We start from the raw sequence: 24,159 nt of genomic DNA, 5'->3' as shown, positions 1-24,159 counted from the left end.
AAGCTTATAAATTAGACCCTGGTGCCACACGGTGTCGTAGGCTTTTTCTAGATCGAGAAGTACTAATCCTGTTGATTTCTTTAGGCATCGTTGCACTTTAACTGTTTTGGTTAATCGGTTCAATTGATCTGTGGTTGAAAGACCTTTTTGGAATCCAAATTGATATGGTGGAATGATGTTATTGTTTTGAACATGTGATAAGATGCGTTTACCTATAAGTTTTTCATAAATTTTTGATAAGCCACTTAGTAAGCTTATCGGCCTATAGTTTGCTGGATTACTAGGATCTTTGTGGGGTTTTTTTAATTGGGACTATTTTTGCAGTTTTCCAGGCATTAGGAAAATAGTTTAATTTGTAGCAGCAATTAAATATAAATGATAGGTAGATAATTGCCTTCTTGGAAAGCTGTTTTAAACAGCGGTTGTTGATTTTATCACAACCGGTAGAATTTTTTGTTTTTAGTTTTTTGATTATGGTTTGAATTTGTTTGGACTTGCAAAATAGAGTTGGGTCTGTATTTGGTACCAAGAGTTGCCGGGCTTTAAAAGCATGCACTGTTTGGTTCACTTGATTTTCTATTGAACTTTTCTGTGAATGGGCGCATGTTATGCGCTTTTTTTAAATTTGTTTTAATAGCTTCACATTTTTCTTTGTCAGTTAAATATACATTATCATCTGATCTTAAGGGAGGGATAATTTTACAATCGGATTTCATTATTTTTACGAATTTCCAGAGTCTATCATTGTTTTTATCTTTGTTCATTTTGGATAAATTACTCTGCCATGCAGTGTTGCGAGATTTTTTTATGTCGTTCTTGATTTCATTAGCTAAAGCGTTGTACCAAGATTTAAGATATAAACACCTTTTATTTCTCTTCCATTGTTTTCTGATCAAGTTTCTTTGTTTAATTTTATTTAAAATTATGTCGGGAAGAATTATTTTATAGTGGTCAGGTGTTTTTAATGGGACCGATAAGCCATGTACATTACATATTAAGTTGGTAAAGTATTCAATTAATAAATCAATTTGTGAATGATCTATTATTATTTGCAAATTTGTATTAGTTAAATTAAACTTACTATCAACGAATGTTCTAAACTCTTTCCAATTTGCGTGTTGGTAATCCGGAACGCTTTAATGATTACGGACATATATTTTTGATGTACTAACTTCAAAACCAATTGGAAGATGATCGGAGTCAAAATTCGTGATAGTTAGAAATGCAGAAAAATCATGGTGAATGTTTGTAATAGCAAGATCAAGGGTAGATGGTGAGCGCTTAGCATCACTCGGATAATAAATTGGGCTCTGCGGATGATAAATTGAAAAATTGCCTTTTTGTACTTCTTCAAAAAGGGTTTTTCCCATCCTATTTGACTTTACACAATTCCACAGCTGGTGCCGCGCGTTAAAGTCTCCACAAATAATAAATTTTCCTGGAATATTGCATAGAGCTATAATGTCTCGTCTAAAACTATTGCAGTCTGAATTGGATCCAGGATTATAGACAGATACAACATTAAATTTATCAGCTTGCGTTGATACACTAATACCAACAGCCTCTATCTTCTTTAGTTTAGGCAGTTGTAAAACTTCGTGATTTAATTGCTTAGAAATTATGATTGCAACACCTCCTTTCTCACCTACTGTTCTATCAACTCTGTATATTGAGTATTTGGGATGTGAGAATCTACTATTTGGTTTTAGGAAGGTTTCACAGATAGCTGATATCATAACATTTTCCTTCAACAGATAGTTGAAAAACTCAGTTTGCTTGTTAGTAATGCTATTGGCATTCCAATATAATATTCGAAGTTTATCTACACTATACATTTTTGAAACAGTATTTAGCTGTGATTTGGACTATCACAGAAATTAGGTCTTTCTTAGATTTGCACTTTGATATATGTACAAAAACATCCTCCACAATATGTCCTATTTCATCTAGGTTAATGTCATTAACACTTTGACCGCCGGCCTGACGTCACAGTTTTTGAGTGAGCACGTAGCGCATGGCAAGAGGGCGATGAGAGCGACAGTTTCTCGTGCCATTGTTATCACTCTTTTGTTTCATTGCGATAAGCGGCGTAGCACATGTCGTTCTCGTTCATCTCTTTCCTACCTCATTCGTTCTCAAGAGAATCACTGAACGTCAGATGCAAAGCTGAACGGTGAGCAAAACCGTCATGCGAATTTATATGACACGGCGCTTAAAGTGTTAAGGTTAGACTTATTGTTTTCATTATTATTAAGTTGGTTTGCGTAAGTCGTAGAGTTGCGATAGTTCGTGTTTGTGCGACTAACCTGTGGTAGCGATGGGAAACTTTCACTAGTCAATTGAAAACTTGGTTTGGGAGCTGATCTTGTCGTGGGTTTGTTAACCTTACGGGCAGGGCATCCGTGGAAGCTAGCGGTATGATGTTCTCCGCAATTTGCACATCGAAGTTTATTAGACACATGTGGCTCAGCACACTTCACACATACCGGTACACGGAAACAGTTTGCTTCTCCGTGTCCATATTGCTGACAATTTCTACACTGTATTGGGTCTGCTTTGTGTGAGTAGTATTCAAAATACACTCAATGATGATTTACGTAGCGCACCTGTTTTAGTTCGCCTAACGTAATTGAGCCCTTGGCAAAATGTAACAAATACATCGCCTGGTCATCGTATCGTTTTTTTTACGTATTGGTAGCTTCTTCACTGTGGTGGGGTTGGTTTTGCATTCTCCTAGAGCTGGGAGTAAATCGTCTATAGTAGTGGTGGGAGCTCAGAATCGGACCTACCCGATTCCGATTCCGTGTTGGGAATCAATTCCGGAGCCGATTCCGATGCTAGAATCGATTCCGATTCCGGAGCCGATTCCGGAGTCGATTCCGGAGCCTATTCCGGAGCCGATTCCGGAGCCAATTCCGGAGCCAATTCCGGAGCCGATTCCGGAGCCGATTCCGTAACCGATTCCGGAGCCGATTTCGGAGCCGATTCCGGAGTTGGCTCCGGAGCCGATTCCGGTGTTGTCTCCGGAGCGAAATCAGTCCGGGAATCTCCATGCGAATGGATCTTTTACAAGTAAATTTGGATTTTTGCGGTTATCAATACGTAGTATGATTGGACCCTAACGCCTTTTTTATGGCGATGCCAAAACTGACTCCGTTTGGTAGCCGATTCTAATTTATGAGCCATTTCCGATTCGATAGCCGACTTCTATTCCGGAACCGATTCCGGAGTCGATTCCGGAACCGATTCCGATTCCGGAGCCGATTCCGGAGTCGATTTCGGAACCGATTCCTATTCCGGAGCCGATTCCGGAATCATCTTTGGAGCCGATTCCGGAGTCGATTCCGATTCCGGAGCCGATTCCGGAATCGATTCCGGAAACTGATTCCGGACCTACTAGCCGGAATCGATTCCAGAAAACTGCGGAGCTAGCCGGAATCGATTCCGACAAAAACTTCATTTTTCCCATCACTAGTCTATAGGCATTTCAGGCAGGCCAAACATGACCACTTTTGTTGTGCGTTCTTCTGGTAGTTGGTGCGTGAAGAAGTTGATTTTGTTGTTCTTGAACGATTCTACCACTAATTTGAAATCGTTCGTATCTAATACGCTAACGTTTATACCTTTTGTAGAGGTGTTTGTGTAGTAGTGCAATACACCTGTAGCGGCGATCAGTCGATGGACGTTTCCTACTGTCGTACCTGTCACTCTGATCGGAGGTACGCGATGTTTTTTCGTGCTTGGTTGTAGTGGTTGTACATGCGATGACGGGGCCTCTTCGTCTTCACTTAGGATGTTGTATGAGTTATTGAGCGACACCTGAGGTGCGTACTCTGGTTGTGCACGCTGACTCATACTATGAAAACGGGACAGCGAGTACGTTGAGCCTCCACGACGAGCGACGTTTCTCTTTCGCGGGGCCATCTCGGGTGGCCGAGCGCCTAGGCGTTTGCGTAATATAACTGGAATGTTTCTCTTTTGGTGTTTTTCTCTCTCAGACGATAAACTGTATCGCATTATTACCAAACACGTCCGAACAGGTCGGAGGCTGAGAGTGATATGTGTTTGGTAAATGTTCTATGAGGAAATGATTGTTAAATTCTTTACAGGGTTAATCTAGCCAATCGGGCGTCGTCAAAGCGTTTTTAGTAGCCGTAAATACTTTTTCGGGCGACGTAAACCCTCAATTGGGCGTTGTCATTTTTATTCGAACCTTGTGAAGTATGAATCGAGCATAGTGCAGAATGAATGCGACCCACTCTATATATTCTTGCTTTCTACTTGTAAAACAATACTTTTTTGCGATTAGTTTAACTGATGTATAAGAAAATTCACTATTTTTAAGTGAAATCGCAAATAAAAATGATTCAATTACTTTATTTCAAATTTTTAATTCGAGCCCATACAATGTAATTTGGTTTTATATTTTTTAAATAATATTATATGTTTGGTGATTTAATTAGGCTAACATTTTGAAATAATGCATAATAAGTTGAACAACATGCAAACAACGTGTTTTTGAACATTTTAATGGATCAAACACACCAGAGCTACCGATTTGACACCTTCAAGAGTAGGACGCTTTCATTATGTACTATGCCCGATTCATACTTCTCAAGGCCCGAATAGAAAGGACAGTGTCCAATTGAGGATTTAAGTCGCCCGAAAAAGTATTCACGGCGACCGATAACGCTTTGACGACGCCCGATTGGCTAGGTAATCCCTGTATGATTTCCCGTCCGGCAAAATGAGTGTATTTTTTGAGTGATTTGAGTACCGCCCTCCGTTCCACGCAAACAATGAGACCCCAAATTTTGAGTGATTCAGGCCGAGGGGTATGAGGAAGCTTGAGGAAGCAAGGAGAAACCGCGCTGCGATGAGAGTTCGCATTCTGTTTTACACGCGCGCTTCACTAACACAAATACAAATACCGTGCTTTGACGAGCCGTCTGTGAATGTGAGTGTGTCTTCTTTCACCGAGCTCAACTTGGAGCTGCTCGTCACATCGTGTTGTCTCGCTTACACTACAGCATCGAACCATCGCTCCGTATGTCCCCCCCCCCCTCCTACGCGTACAAAACCACCAGTACAGCGCGACGCTTTGCCGGAGATGGTTGTGCGTGTGTTGTTCTATGTCCCGCGCGCAGTGTTTGTGCGTTGATGCGCATTTCGTCTAAGTCTCGTGCGCCGGTGTGTTTTGGTGAAGTGTGCAGTGAATAAACAGTATGCACAGACGCACATGTAGTGCGTGGATTGACAGGTAAGAATTTACTAAACAGAGGCATCGCAGATTGTCGACAAGTTTTCCGCAGCCTGGCTCGACCCGGTATGACGTCATTCGTAAGTATGAAGGATTCTAAATGTGTACTTTAGTGTGTACTTTATGTTTCAATAAAGTGTTGAATGTAATAAAAAATGACCGTGTTTGTGTTTAGTTTTAGAATAAGTGCATGAAAGAAAGCGAAAAACAACAAGCTTTTGATGTGTTGGAAGCATGGCTCGAAAGAACACAAACACATTGAGAACTGCAGAGCGCACCGTGCGTTACGGGTGGGGAGGGGGACCACGCAAACAATGAGACCCCAAATTTTGAGTGATTCATGCCGAGGGGTATGAGGAAGCTTGAGGAAGCACGGAGAAGCGCGCTGCGATGAGAGTTCGCATTCTGTTTTACACGCGCGCTTCACTAACACCAATACAAATACCGTGCTTTGACGAGCCGTCTGTGAATGTGTGTGTGTCTTCTTTCAGCGAGCTCAACTTGGAGCTGCTCGTCACATCGTGTTGTCTCGCTTACACTACAGCATCGAACCATCGCTCCGTATGTCCCCCCCTCCTACGCGTGCAAAACCACCAGTACAGCGCGACGCTTTGCCGGAGATGGTTGTGCGTGTTTTGTTCAAAGTCCCGCGCGCAGTGTTTGTGCATTGATGCGCATTTCGTTATAAGTCTCGTGCGCCGGTGTGTTTTGGTGAAGTGTGCAGTGAATAAACAGTGTGCACAGACGCACATGCAGTGCGTGGATCCACAGGTAAGAATTTGCTGAACAGAGTCAACGCAGATTGTCGACAAGTTTCCCGCAGCCTGGCTCGACCCGGTATGACGTCATTGGATTCTAAATGTGTACTTTAGTGTGTACTTTATGTTTCAATAAAGTGTTTAATGTAATAAAAAACGACAGTGTTTGTGTTTAGTTTTAGAATAAGTGCATGAAAGAAAACGAAAAACGAAAGAAACAACTATCTTTACATGTGTTGGTAGCATGGCTCGAAAGAACACAAACACATTGAGAACTGCTGAGCGCACCGTGCGTTACGGGTGGGGAGGGGGAGGGCTCGCGCGAGGGTGTAACTCATTCGTCGAAGAGACACTGTATTTCGACAGCGTCACTCAAATCACTCAAAAAATACACTCATTTTGCCGGACGGGGAGGGCTCGCGCGAGGGTGTAACTCATTCGTCGAAGAGACACTGTATTTCGACAGCGTCACTCAAATCACTCAAAAAATACACTCATTTTGCCGGACGGGTTAGCAGTTCCACGCAAACAATGAGACTCCAAAATTTGAGTGATTCATACAGAGGGGTATGAGGAAGCTTGAGGAAGCTTGAGGAAGCAAGGAGAAACGCGCTGCGATGAGAGTTCGCATTCTGTTTTACACGCGCGCTTCACTAACACCAATACAAATACCGTGCTTTGACGAGCCGTCTGTGAATGTGTGTGTCTTCTTTCAGCGAGCTCAACTTGGAACTGCTCGTCACATCGTGTTGTCTCGCTTACACTACAGCATCGAACCATCGCTCCTTATGTCCCCCCTCCTACGCGTACAAAACCACCAGTACAGCGCGACGCTTTGACGGAGATGGTTGTGCGCGTTTTGTTCTAAGTCCCACGCGCAGTGTTTGTGCGTTGGTGCGCATTTCGTTCAAAGTCTCGTGCGCCGGTGTGTTTTGATAAAGTGTGAAGTGAACAGTGTGTACAGACGCATATGCAGTGCGGGCATCGACAGGTAAGGATCCATTTATTCACAGATATGTGTTTGCTGGATGGAGGTCGTACTTAGCAGGACGACGACATGATGTGTGTTTTTGTCAGGTTCTAAATGTGTGACGAAAGTTTACATTAAGTTTCAATAAAGTGTTTAATGTAACCAAAAATGACCGTGTTTGTGTTTGCTTTTAGAATAAGTGCGCATTTGCGATCGTGTCTATTCATGAAAGAAAACGAGAAACGAAAGAAACAACTATCTTTACATGTGTTCGTAGCATGGCTCGAAAGAACACAAACACATTGAGAACTGCAGAGCGCACCGTGCGTTGCGGGTGGGGTGGGGGAGGGCTCGCGTGAGTGGGTAACTCATTGGTCGAAGGGACACCCCGTCCGGCAAAATGAGTGTATTTTTTGAGTGATTTGAGTACCGTCCCTCCCCCGCGGTGCAAAATATGAGAACCCCACTCACGGATCTCAAAGTTGCAGTGTTTCTCCCTACCTCCGCGATATTTTTTACCCTTTTGGTCCAAGTTCTGCTTTGTCGCGCGATTACATTTGTTCTTACTCCATGGTTTGCTTGGTTTTTTGTTATTTTCTCGTGCGAACTCACTTTGTGCTGCTTCTTCTAGTCTTAGCTTGATTCTTGTTCACGAAGAAGTTGTTTTCACCGTGTGTTTTGACAGTTTAATTCTGTTCCATTTTTCAAAGCGGTAAGTTCGGTTTGCTGCATTCTCGTATTTATTAATAAAGTATACTTAAATCTATTTTAGAATAAACCATCATGTCTAAGCGTTCGAAACAAACGGGAAATTTTTATAAGAAGAGGGCTCGGTTGATGGATGAGGTCGAAAGGAATGTGGATGCATTAAACATCACGCTTGAAACGGCTTCGACTTCTGTTTGGCCGGACCTTGGAGTGGGTAAGTAGAAACAATGAAATTGAATGTTTCCAGCAATCTACGAACAAATCAGCTTAGCCACCGTTAGCTTAAAGAAAGTGATTAAAATAGTGTGTGTGTGTGTGTGTGTGTGTGTGTGTGTGTGTGTGTGTGTGTGTGTGTGTGTGTGTGTGTGTGTGTGTGTGTGTGTGCGTGTGTGTGTCTGGCGAGGGGGGAGTTAATTTCTTAAGGAAAATATCCGTTTAGTTGTTGGGTATAATCTGGAATTCAGGATCCATGTTAGGCGAGGTTTAGTCAGGTCCTTGGTACATACAAACTAGGCATGTGTAAAATGAACGAGAATCGCACCGTTCGAACAGTTCGGTAAAGTGCACGAACGAACGAGGTTCTTAACAAAAAGAACGACCAGGACTTTTGGAAGAAACTGACTACACCGAACGCGTTCGAACGTTCCGTTCAGTGTTCGACGGCACACATAAATGTGGTAATGAAACGTGCAAAATCATATTGCTTTCTCGCTCTTTCTCGCACCGTGCGAACGGGTCGTCAGAGATCAAAATGTACCCTGTTGGTGTTGAAATCGTACCCATACAACTCAATTCCTCGAACGCCGTCGAATTTGTCCAGCAGTGTTCGATACGTGTGCTGTTGGTGTGGAAATCGCCCGCTGCGCAAAGCGACGCAAGAAATCATGAAGTTCTGAGAATTTTATCATGCCCTCCTTTTCTCTCCAACGGCAAATTTGTCGAGCAGCTCGTCGAGCTGCCCGTCCCTGGCTCCGCCTCATACCCCTCGCCTGAGCGCGCTGCCGAAGGTTTGAATGTGTTGGTGCGTCAGACGGCCAATCGCTGTCAGCCATCGTCCGTGCTTTTTCCCTCCATAGCGCTATCTCTTTCGCGCGTGTGGACAATGCTCGCGAGCTGTTGTGGCGCCTAAAAATGCCGTTAACAAACATTGCGGCGATGAAGTTGCATTTTCACAAATCAAACCAAAAAAGCGCAATGAGTTTAATCGATGCAATGTAAAAATGACTACGGAATCGCTAGCGCACGATGGAGGGTTTGCTGTGTAACAAGCAGAACCCTAATTCGCTCTAACACGTTTCTAACACTAAGCTTTTGCTTTCGTCTGTTGTGGATTACATAGATATGCTAAGCATCCTGCGCATGATTGTGAGTGTGCGTGTGTATGCAAATCTGTCGCCAAATGTAATTTCTTCCGGAATGTTATGATGAAAGGCGGAAAGACGAATTGAGGCCCCTAAGGTGGGGGTACTGACACACAGCTGTTGGAAGATTGAACAGTATACTTAATTTGCCAGCGGATGGGGGGGGGGTGACCATGGGACCCCTACGATCATCGGTCACAGGCCCTAAAATTGTAGTCGCCATGGGGGGAGGGGAGGTGCAAATGGTTCTCCAGCCACGGAGCCCTAAAGACCATCTTTCCGGGGGCCCTTGTCGCTAATAATCTGTCCACTTGTAGACATACGGCATACTACAGACTAGAAATCTTCGGCGACCGCCTAGTCCGCCTACCGTTAGGTCCACCGCTGGTTCATGACGGTGTTTTTTTTTTTACTGTGGAGGTGCATCATTCCCCCTGCCTGCTGCGTATGCACCGGGCAGAAGACAGTGTGGCAGTATGCAAGTTGCACGCTGGATAGGAGCGGGCCCGCGGCACCGCCATCATTCCGCACATCTGCATGCCCGTCGTGGGTTCTAACCGCGTATGAACCGTCCGCCGTAGCAAGAGGTGACTATCCGGCTACGTGGTACTCAAATCCTGAAAAGGCCGGTATGATCGCGTAGGCCATTACGCCAATAATAAGAATAATAATAATAAGAAGAAGAACTTAGCATAGCAGTCCACACTCGGGGAAGGTTTTTGTTTTGACTTTGTTGCTGCCGGGTGTCCCGCGGTGGCGCGACAAATCAACGGAATGCAATCGACCAAAACATGAATCTACCGATCCGAACTCATTCCAAGGCATTGCCGGTCAATCGGCGTCACGATACCGACAACCCGCTGCGCAAAGCGACGCAAGAAATCATGAAGTTCTGAGAATTTTATCATGCCCTCCTTTTCTCTCCAACGGCAAATTTGTCGAGCAGCTCGTCGAGCTGCCCGTCCCTGGCTCCGCCTCATACCCCTCGCCTGAGCGCGCTGCCGAAGGTTTGAATGTGTTGGTGCGTCAGACGGCCAATCGCTGTCAGCCATCGTCCGTGCTTTTTCCCTCCATAGCGCTATCTCTTTCGCGCGTGTGGACAATGCTCGCGAGCTGTTGTGGCGCCTAAAAATGCCGTTAACAAACATTGCGGCGATGAAGTTGCATTTTCACAAATCAAACCAAAAAAGCGCAATGAGTTTAATCGATGCAATGTAAAAATGACTACGGAATCGCTAGCGCACGATGGAGGGTTTGCTGTGTAACAAGCAGAACCCTAATTCGCTCTAACACGTTTCTAACACTAAGCTTTTGCTTTCGTCTGTTGTGGATTACATAGATATGCTAAGCATCCTGCGCATGATTGTGAGTGTGCGTGTGTATGCAAATCTGTCGCCAAATGTAATTTCTTCCGGAATGTTATGATGAAAGGCGGAAAGACGAATTGAGGCCCCTAAGGTGGGGGTACTGACACACAGCTGTTGGAAGATTGAACAGTATACTTAATTTGCCAGCGGATGGGGGGGGGGGGTGACCATGGGACCCCTACGATCATCGGTCACAGGCCCTAAAATTGTAGTCGCCATGGGGGGAGGGGAGGTGCAAATGGTTCTCCAGCCACGGAGCCCTAAAGACCATCTTTCCGGGGGCCCTTGTCGCTAATAATCTGTCCACTTGTAGACATACGGCATACTACAGACTAGAAATCTTCGGCGACCGCCTAGTCCGCCTACCGTTAGGTCCACCGCTGGTTCATGACGGTGTTTTTTTTTTTACTGTGGAGGTGCATCATTCCCCCTGCCTGCTGCGTATGCACCGGGCAGGAGACAGTGTGGCAGTATGCAAGTTGCACGCTGGATAGGAGCGGGCCCGCGGCACCGCCATCATTCCGCACATCTGCATGCCCGTCGTGGGTTCTAACCGCGTATGAACCGTCCGCCGTAGCAAGAGGTGACTATCCGGCTACGTGGTACTCAAATCCTGAAAAGACCGGTATGATCGCGTAGGCCATTACGCCAATAATAAGAATAATAATAATAAGAAGAAGAACTTAGCATAGCAGTCCACACTCGGGGAAGGTTTTTGTTTTGACTTTGTTGCTGCCGGGTGTCCCGCGGTGGCGCGACAAATCAACGGAATGCAATCGACCAAAACATGAATCTACCGATCCGAACTCATTCCAAGGCATTGCCGGTCAATCGGCGTCACGATACCGACAAGTCAACAAGCCGCCCGATTCTGGACGGACTGGTGCAGCACCATACGCGCACCGTAATAAACAAATCCAGAATCCTCTTTTGTATGAATTCAATTCAAGTTTTGTTTCCACTTGCGTCCGCTAGCGGAATGGGAAAGAAATTTGCTACATATCACACGCACGTTTGGTTTGATCGTGTGCCTTTTTAACACCCCCAACAGCAGAGCCGATCGCAAAGATGCCAATGCCAATGGTTGTGTTGTCTCTCAAGTAGCGAGATCGAAAATGCATGGACTTTGTAGCCGCAGCGGATGAAAATGTACCCATCAGAATCAAATAGTTCTGGGGTTTCCAAACGCACGCACACATACAAACACGCGCGCAAACTCACACACACACACACACACACAAACAAACGCGCGCGCGCGCACGCGATAAGGTACCTACGAACGCGCGCACGCGAGAACGCACCTACGAAAGCGCGCACGCAAGCACGCACCCCCACCAAACCCCCCTCCCCATCCGCTAACATCAGCTATCATATAGCGCATCCTCATCCCTAGCGCCGGACGGGGTGGGGGATCGCGGCATGATAGAGTGAACGGTCACTTTCCCCGCGCTGTGTGCGTGCGTGTGTGTGTCGAGACCCAAAAACTCGAAACAGATTTCGGCAAATTAAAAAAAAATATAACCACTATACACTGTGCTACATGATGCTTAGAAGGTCGTTGAAGCATCAAACATGTTCAAATTAAAAAATATTAGATTAGTGTTAGACGTTCTCCTACGCTTGTTTTAAATAGGCTTCGTCACCCTCAACTGGCAGGGGCATCGAATGGTCTCATCAGCAGCGGCACGAAATAAAATAATTCATCAATACACCGATAACACTTTAAATCCCAATCCAGCTTCTCCCGCATCGTCCCAAGGTCACACACTAATTAATAAATGCTAACACCCACCAATAACAATACACAACCGCAATGCACATATATGAATCAACGCATACACCACAAACACCCAATCAGCTGGCGGCGGAAGGCACGGGCTGAAGCGCAAGTAGTGCAAGGCAGGGCGAGGGAGGGAGAAGAAGCGGACGAAAAAATGGGCGCCATTATTTTTTTAAATTTTTTGACCGTTTTTTTTTTGCTCCGCCGCCGCCCGAACTGTCCGAACTGTCCGAACTGCCCGAACTGCGCGACCCAGCGCAGAAATCGCTGAAGAACAGCGCGGGAGACCAGGCCAAATCTGCGCTGGCCAGCGCAGATTTTGGTGCATTTTCTGCGCTGGAAACTGCTCGAATTTGCGCAGCGGGCTGTTGGTGTATAAATCGTACCTACCCCGCTGCGCAAATTCGAGCAGTTTCCAGCGCAGAAAATGCACCAAAATCTGCGCTGGCCAGCGCAGATTTGGCCTGGTCTCCCGCGCTGTTCTTCAGCGATTTCTGCGCTGGGTCGCGCAGTTCGGGCAGTTCGGACAGTTCGGACAGTTCGGGCGGCGGCGGAGCAAAAAAAAAACGGTCAAAAAATTTAAAAAAATAATCCCGCTGCGCAAATTCGAGCAGTTTCCAGCGCAGAAAATGCACCAAAATCTGCGCTGGCCAGCGCAGATTTGGCCTGGTCTCCCGCGCTGTTCTTCAGCGATTTCTGCGCTGGGTCGCGCAGTTCGGGCAGTTCGGACAGTTCGGACAGTTCGGGCGGCGGCGGAGCAAAAAAAAAACGGTCAAAAAATTTAAAAAAATAATGGCGCCCATTTTTTCGTCCGCTTCTTCTCCCTCCCTCGCCCTGCCTTGCACTACTTGCGCTTCAGCCCGTGCCTTCCGCCGCCAGCTGATTGGGTGTTTGTGGTGTATGCGTTGATTCATATATGTGCATTGCGGTTGTGTATTGTTATTGGTGGGTGTTAGCATTTATTAATTAGTGTGTGACCTTGGGACGATGCGGGAGAAGCTGGATTGGGATTTAAAGTGTTATCGGTGTATTGATGAATTATTTTATTTCGTGCCGCTGCTGATGAGACCATTCGATGCCCCTGCCAGTTGAGGGTGACGAAGCCTATTTAAAACAAGCGTAGGAGAACGTCTAACACTAATCTAATATTTTTTAATTTGAACATGTTTGATGCTTCAACGACCTTCTAAGCATCATGTAGCACAGTGTATAGTGGTTATATTTTTTTTTAATTTGCCGAAATCTGTTTCGAGTTTTTGGGTCTCGACACACACACGCACGCACACAGCGCGGGGAAAGTGACCGTTCACTCTATCATGCCGCGATCCCCCACCCCGTCCGGCGCTAGGGATGAGGATGCGCTATATGATAGCTGATGTTAGCGGATGGGGAGGGGGGTTTGGTGGGGGTGCGTGCTTGCGTGCGCGCTTTCGTAGGTGCGTTCTCGCGTGCGCGCGTTCGTAGGTACCTTATCGCGTGCGCGCGCGCGCGTTTGTTTGTGTGTGTGTGTGTGTGTGTGTGTGTGAGTTTGCGCGCGTGTTTGTATGTGTGCGTGCGTTTGGAAACCCCAGAACTATTTGATTCTGATGGGTACATTTTCATCCGCTGCGGCTACAAAGTCCATGCATTTTCGATCTCGCTACTTGAGAGACAACACAACCATTGGCATTGGCATCTTTGCGATCGGCTCTGCTGTTGGGGGTGTTAAAAAGGCACACGATCAAACCAAACGTGCGTGTGATATGTAGCAAATTTCTTTCCCATTCCGCTAGCGGACGCAAGTGGAAACAAAACTTGAATTGAATTCATACAAAAGAGGATTCTGGATTTGTTTATTACGGTGCGCGTATGGTGCTGCACCAGTCCGTCCAGAATCGGGCGGCTTGTTGACTTGTCGGTATCGTGACGCCGATTGACCGGCAATGCCTTGGAATGAGTTCGGATCGGTAGATTCATGTTTTGGTCGATTGCATTCCGTTGATTTGTCGCGCCACCGCGGGACACCCGGCAGCAACAAAGTCAAAACAAAAACCTTCCCCGAGTGTGGACTGCTATGCTAAGTTCTTCTTCTTATTATTATTATTCTTATTATTGGCGTAATGGCCTACGCGATCATACCGGCCTTTTCAGGATTTGAGTACCACGTAGCCGGATAGTCACCTCTTGCTACGGCGGACGGTTCATACGCGGTTAGAACCCACGACGGGCATGCAGATGTGCGGAATGATGGCGGTGCCGCGGGCCCGCTCCTATCCAGCGTGCAACTTGCATACTGCCACACTGTCTCCTGCCCGGTGCATACGCAGCAGGCAGGGGGAATGATGCACCTCCACAGTAAAAAAAAAAAAACACCGTCATGAACCAGCGGTGGACCTAACGGTAGGCGGACTAGGCGGTCGCCGAAGATTTCTAGTCTGTAGTATGCCGTATGTCTACAAGTGGACAGATTATTAGCGACAAGGGCCCCCGGAAAGATGGTCTTTAGGGCTCCGTGGCTGGAGAACCATTTGCACCTCCCCTCCCCCCATGGCGACTACAATTTTAGGGCCTGTGACCGATGATCGTAGGGGTCCCATGGTCACCCCCCCCCCCATCCGCTGGCAAATTAAGTATACTGTTCAATCTTCCAACAGCTGTGTGTCAGTACCCCCACCTTAGGGGCCTCAATTCGTCTTTCCGCCTTTCATCATAACATTCCGGAAGAAATTACATTTGGCGACAGATTTGCATACACACGCACACTCACAATCATGCGCAGGATGCTTAGCATATCTATGTAATCCACAACAGACGAAAGCAAAAGCTTAGTGTTAGAAACGTGTTAGAGCGAATTAGGGTTCTGCTTGTTACACAGCAAACCCTCCATCGTGCGCTAGCGATTCCGTAGTCATTTTTACATTGCATCGATTAAACTCATTGCGCTTTTTTGGTTTGATTTGTGAAAATGCAACTTCATCGCCGCAATGTTTGTTAACGGCATTTTTAGGCGCCACAACAGCTCGCGAGCATTGTCCACACGCGCGAAAGAGATAGCGCTATGGAGGGAAAAAGCACGGACGATGGCTGACAGCGATTGGCCGTCTGACGCACCAACACATTCAAACCTTCGGCAGCGCGCTCAGGCGAGGGGTATGAGGCGGAGCCAGGGACGGGCAGCTCGACGAGCTGCTCGACAAATTTGCCGTTGGAGAGAAAAGGAGGGCATGATAAAATTCTCAGAACTTCATGATTTCTTGCGTCGCTTTGCGCAGCGGGATGGCGCCCATTTTTTCGTCCGCTTCTTCTCCCTCCCTCGCCCTGCCTTGCACTACTTGCGCTTCAGCCCGTGCCTTCCGCCGCCAGCTGATTGGGTGTTTGTGGTGTATGCGTTGATTCATATATGTGCATTGCGGTTGTGTATTGTTATTGGTGGGTGTTAGCATTTATTAATTAGTGTGTGACCTTGGGACGATGCGGGAGAAGCTGGATTGGGATTTAAAGTGTTATCGGTGTATTGATGAATTATTTTATTTCGTGCCGCTGCTGATGAGACCATTCGATGCCCCTGCCAGTTGAGGGTGACGAAGCCTATTTAAAACAAGCGTAGGAGAACGTCTAACACTAATCTAATATTTTTTAATTTGAACATGTTTGATGCTTCAACGACCTTCTAAGCATCATGTAGCACAGTGTATAGTGGTTATATTTTTTTTTAATTTGCCGAAATCTGTTTCGAGTTTTTGGGTCTCGACACACACACGCACGCACACAGCGCGGGGAAAGTGACCGTTCACTCTATCATGCCGCGATCCCCCACCCCGTCCGGCGCTAGGGATGAGGATGCGCTATATGATAGCTGATGTTAGCGGATGGGGAGGGGGGTTTGGTGGGGGTGCGTGCTTGCGTGCGCGCTTTCGTAGGTGCGTTCTCGCGTGCGCGCGTTCGTAGGTACCTTATCGCGTGCGCGCGCGCGCGTTTGTTTGTGTGTGTGTGTGTGTGTGTGAGTTTGCGCGCGTGTTTGTATGTGTGCGTGCGTTTGGAAACCCCAGAACTATTTGATTCTGATGGGTACATTTTCATCCGCTGCGGCTACAAAGTCCATGCATTTTCGATCTCGCTACTTGAGAGACAACACAACCATTGGCATTGGCATCTTTGCGATCGGCTCTGCTGTTGGGGGTGTTAAAAAGGCACACGATCAAACCAAACGTGCGTGTGATATGTAGCAAATTTCTTTCCCATTCCGCTAGCGGACGCAAGTGGAAACAAAACTTGAATTGAATTCATACAAAAGAGGATTCTGGATTTGTTTATTACGGTGCGCGTATGGTGCTGCACCAGTCCGTCCAGAATCGGGCGGCTTGTTGACTTGTCGGTATCGTGACGCCGATTGACCGGCAATGCCTTGGAATGAGTTCGGATCGGTAGATTCATGTTTTGGTCGATTGCATTCCGTTGATTTGTCGCGCCACCGCGGGACACCCGGCAGCAACAAAGTCAAAACAAAAACCTTCCCCGAGTGTGGACTGCTATGCTAAGTTCTTCTTCTTATTATTATTATTCTTATTATTGGCGTAATGGCCTACGCGATCATACCGGTCTTTTCAGGATTTGAGTACCACGTAGCCGGATAGTCACCTCTTGCTACGGCGGACGGTTCATACGCGGTTAGAACCCACGACGGGCATGCAGATGTGCGGAATGATGGCGGTGCCGCGGGCCCGCTCCTATCCAGCGTGCAACTTGCATACTGCCACACTGTCTCCTGCCCGGTGCATACGCAGCAGGCAGGGGGAATGATGCACCTCCACAGTAAAAAAAAAAACACCGTCATGAACCAGCGGTGGACCTAACGGTAGGCGGACTAGGCGGTCGCCGAAGATTTCTAGTCTGTAGTATGCCGTATGTCTACAAGTGGACAGATTATTAGCGACAAGGGCCCCCGGAAAGATGGTCTTTAGGGCTCCGTGGCTGGAGAACCATTTGCACCTCCCCTCCCCCCATGGCGACTACAATTTTAGGGCCTGTGACCGATGATCGTAGGGGTCCCATGGTCACCCCCCCCCCCCCCATCCGCTGGCAAATTAAGTATACTGTTCAATCTTCCAACAGCTGTGTGTCAGTACCCCCACCTTAGGGGCCTCAATTCGTCTTTCCGCCCTTCATCATAACATTCCGGAAGAAATTACATTTGGCGACAGATTTGCATACACACGCACACTCACAATCATGCGCAGGATGCTTAGCATATCTATGTAATCCACAACAGACGAAAGCAAAAGCTTAGTGTTAGAAACGTGTTAGAGCGAATTAGGGTTCTGCTTGTTACACAGCAAACCCTCCATCGTGCGCTAGCGATTCCGTAGTCATTTTTACATTGCATCGATTAAACTCATTGCGCTTTTTTGGTTTGATTTGTGAAAATGCAACTTCATCGCCGCAATGTTTGTTAACGGCATTTTTAGGCGCCACAACAGCTCGCGAGCATTGTCCACACGCGCGAAAGAGATAGCGCTATGGAGGGAAAAAGCACGGACGATGGCTGACAGCGATTGGCCGTCTGACGCACCAACACATTCAAACCTTCGGCAGCGCGCTCAGGCGAGGGGTATGAGGCGGAGCCAGGGACGGGCAGCTCGACGAGCTGCTCGACAAATTTGCCGTTGGAGAGAAAAGGAGGGCATGATAAAATTCTCAGAACTTCATGATTTCTTGCGTCGCTTTGCGCAGCGGGTTGTCGGTATCGTGACGCCGATTGACCGGCAATGCCTTGGAATGAGTTCGGATCGGTAGATTCATGTTTTGGTCGATTGCATTCCGTTGATTTGTCGCGCCACCGCGGGACACCCGGCAGCAACAAAGTCAAAACAAAAACCTTCCCCGAGTGTGGACTGCTATGCTAAGTTCTTCTTCTTATTATTATTATTCTTATTATTGGCGTAATGGCCTACGCGATCATACCGGCCTTTTCAGGATTTGAGTACCACGTAGCCGGATAGTCACCTCTTGCTACGGCGGACGGTTCATACGCGGTTAGAACCCACGACGGGCATGCAGATGTGCGGAATGATGGCGGTGCCGCGGGCCCGCTCCTATCCAGCGTGCAACTTGCATACTGCCACACTGTCTTCTGCCCGGTGCATACGCAGCAGGCAGGGGGAATGATGCACCTCCACAGTAAAAAAAAAAACACCGTCATGAACCAGCGGTGGACCTAACGGTAGGCGGACTAGGCGGTCGCCGAAGATTTCTAGTCTGTAGTATGCCGTATGTCTACAAGTGGACAGATTATTAGCGACAAGGGCCCCCGGAAAGATGGTCTTTAGGGCTCCGTGGCTGGAGAACCATTTGCACCTCCCCTCCCCCCATGGCGACTACAATTTTAGGGCCTGTGACCGATGATCGTAGGGGTCCCATGGTCACCCCCCCCCCATCCGCTGGCAAATTAAGTATACTGTTCAATCTTCCAACAGCTGTGTGTCAGTACCCCCACCTTAGGGGCCTCAATTCGTCTTTCCGCCTTTCATCATAACATTCCGGAAGAAATTACATTTGGCGACAGATTTGCATACACACGCACACTCACAATCATGCGCAGGATGCTTAGCATATCTATGTAATCCACAACAGACGAAAGCAAAAGCTTAGTGTTAGAAACGTGTTAGAGCGAATTAGGGTTCTGCTTGTTACACAGCAAACCCTCCATCGTGCGCTAGCGATTCCGTAGTCATTTTTACATTGCATCGATTAAACTCATTGCGCTTTTTTGGTTTGATTTGTGAAAATGCAACTTCATCGCCGCAATGTTTGTTAACGGCATTTTTAGGCGCCACAACAGCTCGCGAGCATTGTCCACACGCGCGAAAGAGATAGCGCTATGGAGGGAAAAAGCACGGACGATGGCTGACAGCGATTGGCCGTCTGACGCACCAACACATTCAAACCTTCGGCAGCGCGCTCAGGCGAGGGGTATGAGGCGGAGCCAGGGACGGGCAGCTCGACGAGCTGCTCGACAAATTTGCCGTTGGAGAGAAAAGGAGGGCATGATAAAATTCTCAGAACTTCATGATTTCTTGCGTCGCTTTGCGCAGCGGGTACACAACTAAATTCATCGAACGCGTTCGAACTGGTGTTCGATCTGTGTTCTGTAGGCATGGAAATTATACCTATACAATTCAATAGATCGAGCCCGTTCAAACGGATTAGTCATTGTTCGCGAATGAACTGAACTGAATTGATTGCGCTCATCATGTTGATCCATATTTAAGTAGTTTTTTTAAAAATAGAATCCTTAAGTGTGTATAAGGCATGGGGTACAATATATGCAGGAGACATTTTTGCTCGTATTAGTTTTTTACATGCTAGTTTTTGGTCGGTTTTGCGATGAATTGTGTTGACCAGACAGCCGAGTGTTTAATGTTTTTAAATGATTGGTTACAACCGCAGAATGAGTACTTCTTTGGCTACAGTATGCGTCTATGGTGGGTAAATGAAAAAGATAACGAGCGTTCTTTGTGAATAAAAACCTCATGAAACAAAGAACGAAAGAATCGTCGTTCGTGTTCGGTTCTTTTTGGTGAGCGAACTAGTTCGTTCGCGTTCGGTGAAAAGAATCGTTTTGCCCATGCCTAATACAAACCATCATTTTTAATATTCCCTTTTATTTTCATCTCTAGAAGTTACACCAGAAGATTTGGAATTGTTGTTTGCAGGATGTAGTTCGGCAAAGCCAACAACATCTACCACTACAACAACATCGAACGCAACCACGACATCGAACGATTTTCATGAATTTGAAGATATCTATGATTCGGCAGATGTTGTGACTGATGCCAATGATCGCTTCGAATTCATGAAAAATTTGAATTTGAAGGATGCACTTGTGCATCTTATCATTCTTGGCCGTGCTTCACGTTTTTTAACAGAATGCTTCCTTGCCATCTTAAGGAAGTTCTTTAAAGCTAAAGTCCCTAAAACAAAAAGAACTTTGCTAAAAACTGAAGCCGATATTAAATCAGAAATTACACCAATTAATGGGGGTAAATTATGGTACCGTGGCATAGAAAAAGTGCTTCTTAAATATTTTGAGTAAGTATTTTTCAAACATATTGGTACTAAATGAAATTTCTCATTCGACGTGTGTATATTACAGAGATATTGATCCTGAACCGGACATATTTACCATCGATGTTTCTATCGACGGGCTTCCACTGTTTAGAAGTTCCCGTAAACAGCTTTGGCCAATACAAATAAGGGTGGTCGAATTACCAAAAGTTCCACCATTTGTCATTGGAACTTATGGAGGCCCGAAGAAACCCCATAGTATTGAAGAATTTTTGAATCCTTTGGTGAAGGAAATAAACGATCTCCAAAAAAGAGGCCTTCAGTTTAAGCATAAGTTGGTGCCAATGGTTCTTCGGGCTTTTATTGCAGATTCGCCGATGCGGGCCACTTTGAAAGGTATGTTTATGATTTTACTAAGGAAGTAATTATAGCTTCCATACCATATGTTTCACCAACTTTTCCATCCGTATATTTGCAGCTACAATGAATTTCAATGCCAGATATGGATGCTTGAAATGCACATGTGTTGGGACAACTATTCAGGTTGGACCTAATAAAAAAAAAATTATTTTAGATTCCATCGATGCACCTCCACGCACGAACGTTGGATTTAGGCAAAGAGATGACAAAGCTCATCATAAAGAATGGTGCAGTCCTTTGGAAGCCATCGATGACTTTGATATGGTCGAAGGAATGCCAGTGTCCGACAGGTTGCATTTATTGGATGAGGGAATATTTCAAAAAATACTAGTAGGGTTTTTGAACAACACTTTCGAACTATTAGGCCATATTTATCCTCGTCAGAAGGAAGTAGTATCTGCCTATATTATCAAAATTAAGCTTCCCTATGAAATACCTCGTAGAATCCGGTCCCTTGATGAAATTGCGCAATGGAAAGCTACTGAATACCGCATCTTCTTCCATTATTTAAGCGTAGTTATACTAGAAGATTTTTATCAATATGAAGGTTCATTTAACCATTTTTTGATGTTATTTTCTGCGATAACAATATTTTCTTCAAGGGCCCATCAACAATATTGGTCTCTGGCAAAAATAATGTTGGACGAATTCCTTAGACACTTTGGGAAATATTATGGACGGTCTAACATAACCAGCAATGTTCATAACCTTCAGCATGTTGCTCATGAAGTTGAAAAGCTTGGGCCTCTGGATTTATATTCCGCATACGATTATGAAAATGATTTAAGATTTATTAAGCAAGACGTAAAATCAGGCACTAATATAGTTGAACAAGTAGCTGGTCGTCTAACCGAACGCAGTCAAGTAGTAAAAGCCAAAAACATCGCGAAACTTATATACCCGAGACTTAGACCAAACGGCCGTTTCTTTATTACCGAGGATTTTTCCCTTCACACACAGTTCCAGAACCAATGATTTTTAACTGAAGAAAGGAATATTATTAAATTTGTAAAAGCAAAGAAAGATGCTTGTGATTCCTTTATAATTGTTGGCGATTTAATCGAATCATGTGAGGAACTTTTTAATGTAGTGTCTGATGAGGACAATGTGATAACAGATATACATTTATCATCGACTGAAATTTGTATCTACAAAGTTAAGCTTAATGTTCCTACAATAAGGGTAGAGGTCCCCTGTACATCTGTGCTATGTAAGCTCGTTCCAATTTTTAAACCATCGCGGTCTTTATTGCAAATGCCTGTAAGGACAACACCCCAGCCAAATTCAATAGCTTTATTTCCTTTGTTACACACGTTTAGGAACGCATAATATGTAAAATAGTTTATTAAAAATTATTCAACAAAAAACAAGTCGTTTATTTATTTACTAATCGTGATTTTAACTTTAATAAATGACATGATTTTTATTAATTTAAAATTTCAGTTAAATAAATAACTTTGGTTTTTGCGGCACCGCATCGAACTCAAAATAGAAAAGAGCTTATGGGTACCAACTGTAAAAGTAAACGAACGAACATGTTTTAATAGTTCACGTATATTTAACTAAACATTATTTATAGAGCCCAGGTCTATTCCATCTCTTATAAAACTAATATGTTCCTAACAAAGTAATAGTCAACAATACTAAAATAACTTAACTAGTTCGTTTGTTTTTTGTTTCGCTTGTGCGCTTTATGCACTACGCTTTTAGTTATTCCTCTTGTTAAGCTTGCACTTTTTGCATTACTAATTTTGTTTTTTAAGAATTGCTCGACATCTTAAGAATTGCTCGACCCGTTTGAAGACATTCAGAATGTTTCGGTATGCCACTAACGCTACCTTCTCCGAGCCATTTCGCGAAACACCTCTCCAATTGCACTGTACCACAAACTTACGACAGAACACATTGTAAAATTATTCGTGAATCCTTTGAAATTTATCTGTTGATTGCATTTGTGCTTTTAACCAGTTTTCTAACGCTTCTGCATTAGATGTTAATGAAAGACTGGACTCTAAACTGTCCAGTTGTTGCTTGTTGGTAACGACCGCAGGATGAAACATCGGTCGCTGGACAGTGCTTTCTGTTTCCAGATTAGTTTCGTTGCTTCTTTCCTTAAATGCATTCGTATTTACAATATCCTTTATTGCAACAGAAATGCCAGCCACCACCGTGGTCATTCGTGCCGTTTGCACAAGATTTGCTTGTGTAGCAGATTTGATAAGCTGCAACTCCTGCAAAATGTTTTCTCCAGGATTGTTCGCCATTTTGTTCTTGACTGTAACATTACCAAAATATTAAATGGAAATATTTTAACAATTTGTGGTAACTACTTACTTTTGTGAACTAAATTATCGTTTAACTAAGCGTATTGTAATCGCAAAATTTAAGCAGTCCACAATCTGTTTCGGCGTACATAAACAAGTGCATTCACGTTTGAATCTTCAACATAGAATGGAAAAGGTTTTGCATGAAAAACAGTCAACCTTATGTCATATAGAGGCTAAAAATAATTCAAGTGAATATTTTCTTGGAGATTGTTAAATTATTTCGCCGTAAAGTTATAATTTAGAACATATATTTATTTCTGATTTAAATATAATTTAAAATAATGACGACAATGCCCTTTTTCAAATAGTTTTAGGCTTTAAAAAGAAATATAACACACATACACCATCAATAATATTGACATTATGGCTGCTGTCACAATTATTGACCGACCCAAGGTGTTATAAATGACAAGGTGAAGTTGTTCAGAGCAAAATGACATTTCTCGACTTGACATTTCTCTTCCGGGGGCTACGGTATAAAAATCGGGGAGGGCTGGTGCGGGGTAATGAAATTTGTATGCAGAGAGTGACAGATGTCCCCCACAATGTCGCCCAGCAAAAGCGATAAAAATCAACCTTCTAAATACATTATCCTTGGACCGACCTGTCTCAAAGCAATGTTAGCGCGTTTGACAGTTCAATCATTGTTGGTGTTTGCAGCAGCCATGGCGAGCAAAAGAAATCTGTTTGCCAAAAAAGTTGTCTTTACAAGGCAAAATAGCTAGTTCATGTAAGTTTAATTGTAATATAATGTCCCATTAAGTATTTTTTAACAGGTGTGTCGCAAATTCTAAGCGTGATGTGAATAACAAGACGAAAAAAGGATCCTCGAAATTGCTCAACATCTAGCAATCAACAGCACCATGGTATGTTGGAAAATGTCTTTCCCGATTGTGTTTATTTCCTAATTTGTTTGGGTTATCTATTCTAGCTTCACTGCATTACCAATAAATGCATTTATTCTACGCTGTGCCATTCAACTATGGTGTAAAATACTTCATGAACACACGGAGGAAATCATCACACGAAGAAGTGCCGGTACAGAAGGAAAAAGGCCCCCGAAAGAGTGATAAATTAGTCGATGAAGTGAAGATTATTATTATAATGCGTTGTAAATTGCTTATTGTTACGTTAAATGTTAAAATATATCCCTTTTTTGAAACGA

The 24,159-nt window shown here is 44.8% G+C and overlaps 1 protein-coding gene and 1 long non-coding RNA gene across 5 annotated transcripts; one reads left to right on the top strand and one right to left on the bottom strand.

Annotated features, from left to right (window-relative positions):
• The first annotated feature begins 4,489 nt into the window (after positions 1-4,489).
• LOC120951516 (uncharacterized) lies at positions 4,490-24,159 on the top strand. Of its 4 annotated transcripts, none has more exons than XM_049606529.1 (4): positions 4,491-7,700; positions 7,761-7,910; positions 20,336-20,643; positions 20,726-24,159. In XM_049606529.1, exons 3-4 carry the CDS (start codon positions 20,592-20,594, stop codon positions 21,640-21,642), a joined length of 969 nt encoding a protein of 322 aa, XP_049462486.1. In that variant the 5' UTR covers positions 4,491-7,700; positions 7,761-7,910; positions 20,336-20,591; the 3' UTR covers positions 21,643-24,159. The 4 variants fall into 4 exon arrangements, 3 of the variants coding, with proteins under 3 accessions (XP_040226220.2, XP_049462486.1, XP_049462485.1); XR_007452030.1 differs by lacking the exons at positions 4,491-7,700; positions 7,761-7,910 and adding an exon at positions 20,036-20,271 and having other exon boundaries at positions 20,726-23,860; positions 23,926-24,159; XM_040370286.2 differs by having other exon boundaries at positions 4,490-7,910.
• On the bottom strand, positions 8,656-18,408 carry LOC125906692 (uncharacterized). Its single transcript, XR_007452062.1, has 2 exons — positions 18,354-18,408; positions 8,656-14,531 (listed from the first exon to the last, which is right to left on the bottom strand). It is a non-coding gene; the product is annotated as an uncharacterized LOC125906692 (long non-coding RNA).

Source organism: Anopheles coluzzii, chromosome 2 (assembly GCF_943734685.1).
Source record: "Anopheles coluzzii chromosome 2, AcolN3, whole genome shotgun sequence".
Lineage (NCBI taxonomy): Eukaryota > Metazoa > Arthropoda > Insecta > Diptera > Culicidae > Anopheles > Anopheles coluzzii.
The sequence above is the reverse complement of the archived record's forward strand: the minus strand, read 5'-3'. Positions and strand labels throughout refer to the sequence as shown.

Coding starts and splice junctions, on each gene's coding strand:
- LOC120951516 (XM_049606528.1), top strand. CDS start 20,036: ATGAAAAATTTGAATTTGAAGGATGCACTTGTGCATCTTATCATTCTT. Junction 20,272..20,335: donor GTGCTTCTTAAATATTTTGA/GTAAGTATTTTT, acceptor TGTATATTACAG/AGATATTGATCCTGAACCGG. Junction 20,644..20,725: donor GATGCGGGCCACTTTGAAAG/GTATGTTTATGA, acceptor GTATATTTGCAG/CTACAATGAATTTCAATGCC.